This window comes from Rhincodon typus, chromosome 2 (genome assembly GCF_021869965.1).
Source record: "Rhincodon typus isolate 14 chromosome 2, sRhiTyp1.1, whole genome shotgun sequence".
NCBI classification, from domain to species: domain Eukaryota; kingdom Metazoa; phylum Chordata; class Chondrichthyes; order Orectolobiformes; family Rhincodontidae; genus Rhincodon; species Rhincodon typus.
The window spans coordinates 107,487,253-107,500,924 of record NC_063333.1 but is presented as its reverse complement, the minus strand read 5'-3'; the positions used below and the strand labels follow the sequence as shown (position 1 = coordinate 107,500,924).

The 13,672-nt window shown below is 38.2% G+C and overlaps 1 protein-coding gene across 1 annotated transcript in view; it reads right to left on the bottom strand.

The window, feature by feature from the left end:
- The window catches only part of LOC109913618 (triple functional domain protein-like), a 263,061-nt gene that overhangs the window by 42,363 nt on the left and 207,026 nt on the right, over positions 1–13,672 (bottom strand). The window contains exons 32-36 of the mRNA XM_048608714.1: positions 13,462–13,642; positions 11,578–12,311; positions 7,750–7,997; positions 5,539–5,677; positions 2,316–2,343 (exon numbers count right to left, since the gene is read on the bottom strand). Of these exons, the coding sequence (XP_048464671.1) occupies positions 2,316–2,343; positions 5,539–5,677; positions 7,750–7,997; positions 11,578–12,311; positions 13,462–13,642 (1,330 nt within the window). The remainder of the gene's footprint in view (positions 1–2,315; positions 2,344–5,538; positions 5,678–7,749; positions 7,998–11,577; positions 12,312–13,461; positions 13,643–13,672) is intronic.

Sequence of the window (13,672 nt, the reverse complement as noted above, 5' to 3'; positions counted from 1 at the left end):
TCCAGCTCTACACCTTGTTATCTCACTTCACGTTTGCTGCCAGGCTGGCTTAATCACAGGCTGTGGCCAGGGACAGGAATGGAGGCAATATCTAAGGAATAGATTTTGGAAAGGGGACTGAAAACAGTAGCTTAGATCTGGAGAAACAGCATGGATTTGTTAAGAGAAATTTTGTTTGACTAGTTTGATTAATTTTAATAAGGCACAGAGGGTGGATGAGGGCACAGACTTTTAAACTGAAGCCTGTGGGATAAAAGAGGCAGAGGCAGTATGAATGCAAACTTATCTAAAGGCGGGATACAGAAAATCAGGGTAATTTTATTTTTGGATCCAGGAGGGTATAGATTTGAGTTCCTCAAGGTTCAGTATTAGGACAACTGTTGCTTTCAATATACATCACTGATTTGAACTTGAAGGTGTAGAGCACAAACTGGAAATTTACAGATGATACGACATACAATTACACAAATCAACACTGAGGGGAAATTATAACGGATGTCAAGTTGACATAGAAAGGCTTGTGGAACAGGTTGATACTTGGTAAATCACATGGTAAGTAAATCACATTTTATTTACAAAGAGGAATGCTAAATGGTAAATTTTTGAGGGAGTGCAGAATAAGGTTGGTTATGCTCAAACCTTTCAAGGGGGCAGGACTATTAGAAACACAGTTAGTAAAATGTATGGGATCCTGGATTTTGTAAATAGAGGTGAAATACCTATGAAGGCATGAAGTTTTCAACAAACTGTCCACAGAATTCCTACAGTGTGGAAGCAGGCCATTTGGTACATCAAGTCCACACTAACCTTCTGAAAAGTATCCCATCTAGACCTATCCTAACCCTGAAACCTAATCCACCTAGCCTGAATATCCCCGGACACTATGGGCAATTTAGCATGGCCAACCCACTTAACCAGTCTTTGAACCGTGGGTGGAAACTGGAGCACCCGGTGGAAACCCACTCAGACATAGGGAGAATGTGCAAACTCCACACAGACAGTCGCCCAAGGATGGAATTGAACCCGGGTCCTGATGCTGTGAGGCAGAATTGGTAACCACTGAGCCACCTTGTCACCCACAAATTGTTACTTCTTTGTGTTTAAAAAGAAGACTTTGTTGGACTCTAAGGTGAGTGTCACAGGTCACAATAAACATACCAGCCAAAGTTCTGGCAGCTCCTCTCAGTAGCCTGCACAGGGACACGACTGGACTGTTCATCCATTGTCTGATCATGGCCAGTACGATGTGACTGAAACTCCTTTGGAATTCTGGATTATATTAAATGCTGATTCTGAATCAGTCTGTCCGCCAACACCACCTGGGAGTAGCACTAACAGACTGTAGGCTAACAATTAGGTCTGACTAAAGATAAATGCCTCCTTGAAACCTGCTTTCTGAAAGAACCTGAATTTACCTAAAAAGCAAACTGTTCCCTTCCCAACAAACACTATCAGAAACTGCTGCTGTGTCTTCAACTTAAAAGAAACTTTACAACTCTGAATGCCAGCTGTTTGAAAATTTAACTAATGATTGTAATATTTCCTTTTTAATATACCTAGACACAAAATTCCCTTTCTCTTGTGTGCATGTATGGGTGTGTGAAGATGCATGCAACTACTCTTGTGATTGAATGTGAGAATAAATAACACCCCTGCTTATACTTCTGCTTTAAGGAGAGTCTGCTGTGAGTCATGCTATTAATTGACCTTCAACAAAAATGATTTTGGCAAGCACACTTTGAACTTTGAACAAGAAAGCCAAAATGTAACCTCCATAAAAGCAGTGTTTCAAATTTGGAATGTCTAGACTGTAATGGTGATGGATATAAATTAAATAGGTGCCTTCAAATGAAAATTGAACAAATATTTCAAAGAAGAAAATTGTAGGGATATGGAGGCAAGAAAAGGGGAGCAGGAAAGTTCTTTGAAAAAGCCATAACAGACTTGTTAGGCCACTCAGCTCCTTTACTGCTGTTTAATGTGTGCTTCTCAGTCAGTTTTCACTAAACACACTCATTTTCGTAAGTTCTGCTTTGAATCGCTGTTCCCAGATGTGTAATTGTAGAAATGTTCAACTCATATAATCACGATAATTACATTGTAAAAGGGAGTGAAATTAACAATAATCTGTTGTGTTGAATCAACTCTCTTCTACTCTTTACATTCCTGCCTCAGAAAGAGCTGACATGAATTCCTGTCACAAATTCATAGCATAGAGCATGTTTGCACTAACCAGCTATAAAACAAAATCCAATCTCTAAAACAAGGCTGCTTATTTATTCCTTGTGAAATTTAAAGTTATTTAAATAACTTACCGTCATAGATATAATTAGGGTTCAAGAGCTGAAAAGAAAGAAATGTGAATGATTTAATATAACTTGCATTTTGCCTTGACCACTGCATGCAATATAGCAAGTTCCTCAGCTCAACACTTACTGAGTGAACAAGTTTCCTCTGGATTCCTTAACAGAGTTGCAATACAATTCCCTGAGTAATGGATTATAGAATGTAATAAAAGCAAAGTAAAAATTTGTACTTGAGACATAACCACAAACTTATTTTCAAAAACAGGATTTTCAGTCACTTCAAGTTTAAAAACAAGTCAGCTGGCCACTTCTGCTTAGTAACTATTCTATCATTCTAAAGATTATTTCCTGCTTGGCCAACAAACAGTATCAGCAGGCAGCAGAAATGTGGTTTCCTACTAATGATCTAAATTTGTAATTCTAAATTATAAAAAAAGTGAAATACTTGCAGCTCATTTACCAAATTTTCAAGTAATTATGAGAATTATTATATTTTGACACTTAGTATGACTGATAATTGTTTCAAAAGCAAATGACACAACTGATTTTATTTTTCAATTCTCTAGCTATTACAGCACAAACACCACTAATGCAGTTAAAGGATTAATTTACTTTAGATAATGGATAGTAAGATATATATGCCAGCTGTATATAGATATATTTCTTACTGGTATTTACTAATAGAAGTAATGAGTACATAATGGAATATTGGTGCAAAGTTCATCATTCCATCAACACTTCAGTAATGCTTCGAGCCTCAATCTGAGGGAAAGCAGAAAACCCAGCCCAAGTATCTGCCCACAAGATAGGGAGAAACTGAAATAGAGTTGACCCACTGCTGTTTTCACAGGGCATCCTGTGTTTCATGAAAACACTGACACCCAATCAGCTTTAATGTGAACAGTGCATCCACATGAAAGAGAGGTAAAAGATACTTTTCCCTTATTTTTGACAGCTAAAATACAGAGTGAATACAAGAAGTATGCTCCAATTTTAAAAAAAATCATTTCATAAAATATTCTAGACCTTATTTTGTTTATAATGTGACACAGGTCAAATGACATAATAATCAACCTTAACTCACTGATTAATGTTCTGAGGAAGGGTCACTGGACCCGAAATGTTAACTCTGATTTTTCTTCACAGATGCTGCCAGACTTACTGAGCTTTTCCAGCAACATCTGTTTTTTGTTTTACTGATTAATGGTTCAGTTTAGCGGAAGTCAATGATCAGAAACACAAGTCAATTTTTGGGCAAACGTTGAGAGTAAAGCAAATAGCTTTACTGATGCCAAATATCTAACAAAGAAAATTGTTTGAGGTGATGGCTGTGAAGTGTTCTGGGATTACAAGTTACAAACAAATCTGCACACTTTGGTGAAATAAGAAGCCCGAGTAATATTTTTAGTCATTGTCATTTATATTACATTCTTTTCAATACATTACATCTGAAAACAAGACTACTGAATGCACAATAAAGCTAAAATAATTCAATATTCTGGCCACACACAGTACATGATTTAAAAAAGATATAAGCAGATGCAGAAATCCTGAAACAATGCAGCATTGGTTTCACGTTGATCCCATGGATTCCAAATTTCTTTGGGGTCATGAAAGAAACAACATTTTCACCCAGGCTCTGTATTGGTTGCCACTGGTTCTGCAAAAGTTCTTGAACAATTGGAAGTTTGGGTGTATACTGATCAGTAAGTGGGTGCTTGAGTTCCACTTCAGAGTCCTACTTACCTAAAAGCAGCCCTGGTGTTCGTCTTTAACTGCCTAGACCCTACCTAGCTAGATTTTCCTAACATATTTTGAAGAATGGTACAGATAATAAATGGAATTAAATAAAAAGTTGCAAAGATGGGTACAGTACTTGGGGATTGGGAGGCAGGAAGTTAGAATTTGGTGTTTGTAAAATGCTAGGACGGAATGCATTGCATGGTCCCTTTAAACGATTATGTGCTTTTGTGCTTAGAGCTTTAAAATGGATGCCTGTGAGCAGCAGCTTGAAAGTTTGCAAGTACACAGAAAGCACCAGAATTGAAATATTTGTGTCGAAAGGCCAAGCAGCTAGCAGGCCAAACTGTAGTATTTACCAAGAACAACAGGCTTTTGAATTTAAGCAAACCAATTTGAACCAGGTACTTAGATCCAAAAACCTATTAAATTTAAGTCTGATAGTTTTGACAACATAGGACGAATCCTATTGTAACAAACATTGATATGCCATCAAGGGTATAAAAGAAGAGGGGCGGTTGGATAAAGACTCCAGCTGCCATCTACCAGAGGTAATGACTCAGTTCTCGAAAGAGAATCACTGGCTGTCATGGCCTCCTCTAGGTCTTACAGAAAGCACCTTATAAATAACAACGGTACCAACGGCACAATTGGTTAATATTACTGACAGAGCAGTCGATGGGGAAGGCATTCCTGACAGAAGAAGCGATGGAGGAGGCACAGAACATTCTGGAAGACAGGTAACCTGGCTGTAATTTTGAGAGACTAAATTCTATTTTTTATTTATATAAGTGGGACTTGTATTTTTTGGAACAGCATACTATTAGAATCTTGTTTTATTCAGGAATGGTTAGAAGGGATTTATTCAGTTTGTTAATAGTTTAGTTAATTTGTCCACTGATAGAGTTAGATAAATAAATTGTAACTTGTTGATTGTAAAGTGAGTGTCAGGGGTTTATTTTACTTAACACCTAGAAGTTGCTGAAAGGCAGGTTACAGCACTTTTCACGCTCCTTTTACAGATTATGGGGTGGGGTATTCCTCTTTGGTTTTAGTTCTCAGAGAAGGGGTCAACCTCCGCTTTATAACACCACCTACCTAAACTTTCCGGACTTAGTTTGAAGAATGGTGCAGATAATAAACAGAATTAAATAAAATGTTATGACATCTGTGTGCATAATCATTTCTACGACTACCTCATGTTTTTTAGGTTTGTTCATTATTTAATCACCTAATGAGGTTGGCATGGATTAGAATCCTGCACCATGTCACAAGCTGGTAAAGAATCAGTTAGAAATGGCAATAAATCAATATCTCCTCACTTCCCCCACCAAAATAAACGAAAAATCATTTAACAAGGAGGAATTCTCAAAAGTACTTTGGTGGAATTGGAATCTCGTTATATATACATTTATCTTACCTTCAAAAGATACTACCAATTGTGGAAAATTTCCAACAAGTTATTTAGCTAATGGCTATTATTGGGACTTACCTTAACTGATACCTTATTTGGTAAGCCTTCTCGTGATTTTCGGAAACCATTCTCTAACTTTCCTTCTTTCTTGCCATCTTTATCCTTCTTTTCGTTTTTCTTTCTTAAACGGAGTGCAGTGTGCCAAGACGTTGATTTTCTAGTGTTGTCAAATTTCAACCAAAGGAGAGAGGACAGGAAAAAGAACAACACATCCCATTTTAAAGTGCAAATAAAAATGATAATCATGCTGTATAAAATATATACTATAAATAATATTTACTTTCAGCACAACATTTTGGAGGACCTACACACTGACTCAGAACGAAGGGATTTGAGTCTTCCACACCCAGTCAATGACCAGAGGATAAGTACTTTCCCTGTAACCAGAGGAGGGAGATGGGGGGTGCAGAGGAGTGGGAAATGGGAGAGGTTGTTGTGATCATGGTGGAGGGTTGTAGAAGTGAAATCAGAGAGTATTTTGCCAAGGTGTGCTCTAGTACTCTCAGTAGCCAGTTTCAAATCACTAATGGCAGAAATACGGAAAAAGAACGACCTTCTGCCTCCGTAAAAACCGAAAGAACTGCAGATGCTGTGAATCAGGAACAAAAACAAAGTTGCTGGAAAAGCTCAGGAGGTCTGGCAGCATCCGTGAAGAAAAAAATCAGAGTTAACGTTTTGGGTCCGGTGACCCTTCCTCAGAACCTTCCTCTGAGGAAGGGTCACCGGACCCGAAACGTTAACTCCGTTTTTCTCTTCACGGATGCTGCCAGACCTGCTGAGCTTTTCCAGCAACTTTGTTTTTGACCTTCTACCTCCTGCTGTTCAACATATTCTGTGTCATGCCAACAAGCCAAGGGCAGTGAGTAATGATCAAAATGAAAGCTTCATCCTCAAAATACAGTAACTTTAAATAGCTCTCACAGTGTATGGTTGAGAACAATGATCACAAGCTTTCGACCATCTGACTGAGTTATCATCAAGTATGAGAGTTACGTGGAAACAGCAATAATAGCTACCAGCTAGTCAAGCTGGGCAGAAAGTTGCAGTAGTGTAAATTGCTCACTTGATACTTTGGAAATCAATTAAAGTCCATTATAAAACAGCTTAACTGAAAATATACAAAGATCGTCTACGTGTGGAACCACGGGAGATGGGAGAGATACTAAACGAATATTGCGTGTCAGTATTTACCGTGGACTTTAATGTCTTTAAAACAGTCCATATTACAGAAGAGGTAAAAAAACAATGTGTATCCCAGGATAACAAGGTGCAGAGCTGGATGAACACAGCAGGCCAAGCAGCACCATAGGAGCAGGAAGGCTGACGTTTCGGGCCTAGACCCTTCATCAGAAAGGGTCTAGGCCTGAAACGTCAGTGTTCCTGCTCCTATGATTCTGCTTGGCCTGCTGTGTTCATCCAGCTCTGCACCTTGTTGTCTCGGATTCTCCAGCATCTGCAGTTCCTACTATCTCTGATTCAAGTGTATCCCAGGATGTTGTGGTCGGCTAGGGAAGAAATTGCGGGGCCTCTAGCGGAGATATTTGTATTATCTACAGCCTCGGGTGAGGTGCTGGAGGACTCTGGATAATGTTGTACCTTTATTTTAGAAAAGCTACAAAAAAACCTGGGAACAATAGGTCATTGGACTGACAGGTCTCTTTCTGTGTTGTATGACTCTATAAGTGTCTTCCATAATAATAGGTTCTATATAACTGAGTAAATATGCCACCAGGCCTGGTATTAAGCCACACTGACCATGAAAGTTTCAAATCTAGTTGTGTTTGTCTGCATGCTGGAGTATTACAATCAGCCTCAATGCTCCTGGACTAGCGATGGAGTAATGGGAAAACAGTCAGTGCTCCTAATGCTGATTGCTTTCTTGTGATTTCAGTTGGAAAGTTTACATAGTGGAATTTGGGTAAACTTAGGACAGGTGTAAATACTATTCCTCTGTTTCTCTCTCATAACCCACTTCCTTGCTAACACTGGCTATTGAAGACTTGTGCAACAAGTATAGCCACTTAGACCAGTTATCAGAAGGCTGTCAGGATCCATGCATCTAAATCTCAGCCAAGAGAAGCAGGAGAAAATTGAGATAGAGAAATTCATTCCTGTCCACTTGTCATCGTATGTAAAGAAGCGAGAATGATTGTATGATTTGGAAGAAATTGCCTGAAAGATTGATCATTTAGAGTTATGTAACCAAACGATGAATGAAAACAGACTAACTTTAATGTTCCTTCAGGGTTGTCTGGGATTACAATAGTTGTATGACCTAGTACATAGCCAGGAATCCAACCCTCAGCTGCAGGGCATTGGTCAGTGGCTGCTCGAAACACCAAAAACATGTTCTGTTGGTTGCTGGCCAGGATCTGCACCACCTCGCCCTGGCAGACATTGATCTCATCCTCTTTCACCGCAGTGTAATCATATGTTACCAGCATGGTGGAGATATTACTGCTGCTGCTACTTTCACTCTACAGGGGAGGAAAAAACAAGGTTGCAAAAATAAAATGTGCTTCTGAAACATTTCACATAGTAATACATTAAATTGGTAATTTAAACATGGCTCACTGATTTAATATCATAATGAAGTTGCTTCCCCCCCCTCCTTTCAATTAAAAAGTGATTTGAAACATGAACCTAAATTTATTGTTTTCAACACTTCATATAACACAATATTCTTCTTTTTATTATGACTTAAACAAATACACAGATACAATAAACTGACAAATAAAACATTAAAAATCCCCACAGCACATAGCAAAATTGCTAATATATATTCTAATATTGTTTATTGTTAAACTGATACTTTAAGAAAACAAAACTGCCAATTCACAGTTTAAATTAAAACTGACATTGCTTTTTTCCCCCCATTAATGTTCTTTCTTCCTTTCCTCCTTTCAAAACATTGACTCTGCTGACATAAGAATTCAATTCGCAAACGCCCAAGTTACTTGGTATGAGCGACCAGATTGTATGGATAAACCTGGAAGGGTGCTCAACTATAAGGAGCTAAATTCATATGGGTTCACTTCCAGCAAGAAATGGTGGACAGTGATCAGTAGGAGGAAAACTGACATACAGGCACATTGGAAGTCAATTGTACTGCCTTTACTACTGCATTAATCAAGATCAATTAACTTAGTACAGACTATAACACTGGTGTGATCTTCTTGATTTGTATGGTTTGAGGCTATTGACAGAATACCTTAAAATTGTACAACTTCCCTCCATAGGATTCAAAAAACTTGTGAAAAAGTGATGAGTAGCCCTTAGTTTAGCAAAAGCAGGACAGTTTCAAAAACAATTAAAACATGAACAATTTAATGTTTCATAAACAAAGCCTGTTAAATTCAAATGCATCACTTTTCTAAAAATTTGTAGTGGAACAGAATGTGGAGACGTGGCTTGAAATTCATTCCTATCTGCTCTAGTATCAACATAAGAGTATTTTGAAATTCAATAGCTGGTTTCATTTAAAAACGGAGAATACTAAACAGGTTTGTCAGCATCTTTGGAGAAAGAAACAGAGTAAATGCCTCAGGTTGCTGATCTTCTACTGGAACTGGACAAGTTAAAGAAATGTGACAGGTTTTAAGCAAGTTCAGAGGCAATGAAAGGATGTAGTACGGAACAAGAAAAGAGAAGATATATGATTAGGTGGAAGGCAGGAGTGATTAAATGACAAATGGATTATGGTGCCAGGTAAAAGGATAAGCAAAGAATCAAAGATAGGTCTAGAAGAAAACTAATGGGAAAAGCACAATTACTAATAAATGGCAATGAAGGTAAGGGAACAGGGTAGAGGATATGATCGAAAACTGTGGAACTCAATATTGAGTATGAAAGACTGCAAAGTGACTAACCAGATGAAGAAGTGCTGTTTCTCAAGGATCATATCTTGATTTGGCCCTTAACAGCCTTTTAGACTCAATGTGGAGTTCAATAAATTAAGATCATATACAACCTGTGGCCTCCTTTTTTGTCTTCAAATGAAGTGATTTGTGGTTATGCTGATTTTCCCATTTACATTATTTCTAGTGTACCCCAGACTTCCCTTTTAATATTTTCACCCTTCCCACATTAAATGTCTCCGTACTTGCTCAAACCTGTTACATCATCAACTTTTCTGGTTCTCACTAATGATCATCAGCTTGAAGTATCTGTCTCCACAGTTGCTGCTGTTTGTGCAGAGCATTTCTGGCATTTTAAAATTTTATTTCAGTTTTCCAGTACCCATAGAATTTTGCTTTTGTATTAGCTTATTTCATAAGTTCTACTATGAGTTTAGACTAATGATGACAATAATAATTGATGAATATTTAGCTGCATCTGATGCAGAGAATGTTAGACTATGCAGGAGAAGAAGCAAATAATGCAGCTACAAATCATTTTTTTGTCTGCCAATTGCCAGTTGCAATCTGCACTGAAGCCTTTGCAACTACACTTCATTCGATAGCTGCTAGAAAGTGAAGAAAATAGAGTAGAATGATTCACACACTTTATTTCCTCCTGTGCTAGAAGTGTTTCGCCATTGCTAATCATGTATGCTTTTCTGTATCATTCCTCAATAACACAGCTGCCATTTAAAGCATCCATGTCTATGATATAATATAACTAATTCAATGTTCTGTTCTCTTGCACTGCCTGAAGAGGAACAGAAATATAGCATCTTCTTAAACCAGTTCTCATACCAGAGAAATACCTGCCTTCAATTTTCTATGCTTGAAGACAGGCAATTTTTACTAAAACATCTACGTATAATAACCTTTTCAGGGTCATCAAGGTGACATCTAGCTTTTGACCAGAGTGTTTCAGACTCCCACCTACATGATAACTCATCACCACGAGTATGCTGCACATTTTAATTGTGGATTACGTAAGACCATTTTTGACATACAAAATACAACAAGAATCATTTTTTGACACAACTGGTACAAAGTTGCTCCCTTAATTGAGACAGGAAAAACATACAAATTGAAACAAAGAAGAAGAGAAAAAGGAAGTTAAAGACTAGAACATAGAAAGTGGAACAGCAGAATGTCATAGTGTACATATTATTTTAGCATCTGCTTAGGCAGCACAAAGCACATGCTTTCAAGCAAATGGATCAATACAGTGGAACTTAACAACCTATCCAAAATTCTGCGCTTGAAAACTGAGGGACATGCAATGCATAGTGAGCATGCAAGAGTTTAAAAGAAATAAACTAGGCTAAATGTTAAGTAACAATATTTTTGTGAGTTTGTTACACTGTTCAGGGAAACATTTTCATTCTGATTATTGGCATTATATTTAATACAATGATTTCAAAGCAAACAAATTGTGGGAAAAGAAACAAATTCTGGAAAGACATTTGGTAAAATTGCTTTTTCTTTGGAAGGGAATACTGTCTCCCGTACCATAAGGTAAAGCATTACAAATTTACAAGATATTGAAAAACAAAATATACTTGTGAAGAATTCAGTGATCAAAAAAGTTAAAATTAATTTGAGACGGTCAGTGCATTTAAACCTTCCGATGTTATGGCACCCTTAAGCAGTTTCAATGTCTTACATTGTAAGCTGGACAGCTTCTTGAACAGAGGATTCCATATATCAGCTGCAGAAGCTGGCTGAACAAGATAGGGGATGATGCATTGAATCAGCAACTGGCAATAAAAAAAAAGTTGCAACTAGCAAATTTAAAGTAGCGTGACCAGTCCAGAGAAATGCCCCATTAACAGATGTGGTATGCTGGTCTATAAGGAAAAAGGGTAAAGATGCAGTTTTGTTTTGCTGAAAGTTGCGTTAGCTGTTATTTTGCCTTCTGCAAAGGAGGGAGTTGCAGGAGCAGTGGTTAGTAGATGTTTAGGCTGATAAGTTTTTTAAAAAGATCTTGACAGGTAGACAGTCACAGCGATGAGCAGTTAGGCTAAGGTTTTAAGTTTCAGAACAGAGCAGTTTGTTTTTGCAGAGCCAGGAGGAATTAGTACGGAGAGTTATACTGACGCACAGAAGGAGAGCGTGGGAAGGTTTTAGAGGAGCTCACAGGACAGACTTGCTCCGCTCTTACCCCGTTGCTCTGGGTGGAATGCACCGACTGCTCGCTGGTCGAGGAGCATGTGCTCATACGATCAGTGTCCTTGCTGTGCGTGGAGTGGCGGTGGACCTGGCGCTGCAGGGAGTCCATGTCCCCTGGAAAGGTGAAGGAACCAGGGCGGCTTGCAGGTGAAGCTGGGTGTGAGCTCCAGAAGGAGCCCTTAAGAACAGGACTGCTGGGAGGGAAGGGTTCTTTGTTGATGGGAGAGGAAGGGAAGGTTGTAGACAGCGGAGAACTCAAGGGTGACGTAGTGCCTGGCCGTTGCTTTCCTATTGTCAGAGTGCCCACACTGCCTCTCGGTGACTGGTTCTCTTCTAGACTACCTCGTAATTCCTTTAGGCTTCCATCTCCTGTGTTGGTGAGTGGTCCTAATGTTTTCCTGGGACTGTCAAGGAGTTTTTTCCTAGGAATCTGTTCCAAGTCCCTTTCGTTGCCTTGTCGTTCCAGGTGCCTGTCAGATTGACTGGAGCCAGAATCTAAGGTGCTGTTGAGTGTCGTCAGGGTAGGGTTGCGAGCGGACATACCTGTCAATCTGTCTACCTCTGTTTGGGCCGAGGCCCCAGAGGAGACCAGGACTGGGGAATGGTGCCTGATGGGCTGGGGGATCCGAGACGGTCTGGAACGGCTTGTACTGATCATTCCACTACAGCTATTAGGTCCACTAGGGCCAACATGGTTCTTCTGGTACTCAATTGGAGATGTCAAAGCTGAAGCCAAAAAAAAAGTTTCATTAGACAAATTGTACATTATAATATTGGGATAAATGAAAAACGTGGATTATAAAAAAAAAGACTTAGTTGAATGGGAAGTAGGGATTAGAAAAGCCCTCTCAAGGCTCATTTATATTTAGTAATTTTCAAATACTTCCAGATTATTCCGATGTATGCTTTTGTGAGTTTAAGACAATGAAAGTCCATTTCATGGATTGCATAAATAATTCAATCATAACAGGTGAAATTTGGTGGTCCATTACAATTTTTCAAGTAGTTCACATTCTTGAGCTTCTAGAAAAGGGTTAATTATTACTTACCGTAAAACAATATTGCGCATGATAGGAATGGTACACAAAATTTTCATAAGGAACCGTTATGATACAACAAATTAACAATTAGATGAAGCTTGATTCCATTTGCTCACCTATTTAAAAATTAGTTATGGGCTCCAGCAAACTGATAGTGATCAAAAATTCAATTGGAACACAGCTAAATCTGAAACATCACAGCCCATTTATGCATGTGAAATGATTTTCTACAGTTCTGGTACAAAATTGTTCTAATTCACATTAGTTATTGACTAAACAGAAAATGCTAAATTTCTATATTAAGAAGTTACTGTATTTTAAAATCCTTAGGAGTTTAAAAGTTGCTAATCCTAGGGAATTCATGGATTGATGGAATGCAAGTTTGATCCTTGGCTCTGTGAAAGCCCCAGTTTTATCCATGTTTCTTTGGGGCCATTAGGAACACAGGCTAAGTAGGTCCAACTGAAAGGAACGATGATAATTGGCAAATTACTTCTGTATTTCTTGGGAACACTTCACTGAAACTAACACTTTGTCTGTCTCTAGGTCATAACTACTGTATCTCTCAGGAAAATCAGGACTGATCAATAGGGTTGGTGAGTGTGGAATTAAGACTGAAACTGCCTTTGTTGCTTATAATTTTAAAAATGATATTTTACCAAGACCTTAAATATTCTAACTCATCAGCACTTACAAAAAATATAGTAAAAATTATTTTGCCTATACAATTTAATAATAAATTTATTTGACTAATGTTGTTGAAAAAGCTAATTTAAATAGAAGAGGAACAATGAGATCCTGTTTAATGCATTTGTTTAAAGTAAACCTCAAAATACCATTTAAAAAGTTGCGCTGGTTTTCCAGAATTTGGTTGATTTCATAGATCCACATTTGGCGTACTGTAGGATTTGATGCTTGCAGAACATAGATTTCTACACCGCCTTCAGCTGATCGTGAGGTAAGTGCAAATTTACATGGATCATTCTCCACATTCTCTTCCAGGCCAAGGCAACTCACCTGAAACACAAATCAATAAACCCTTGGGTA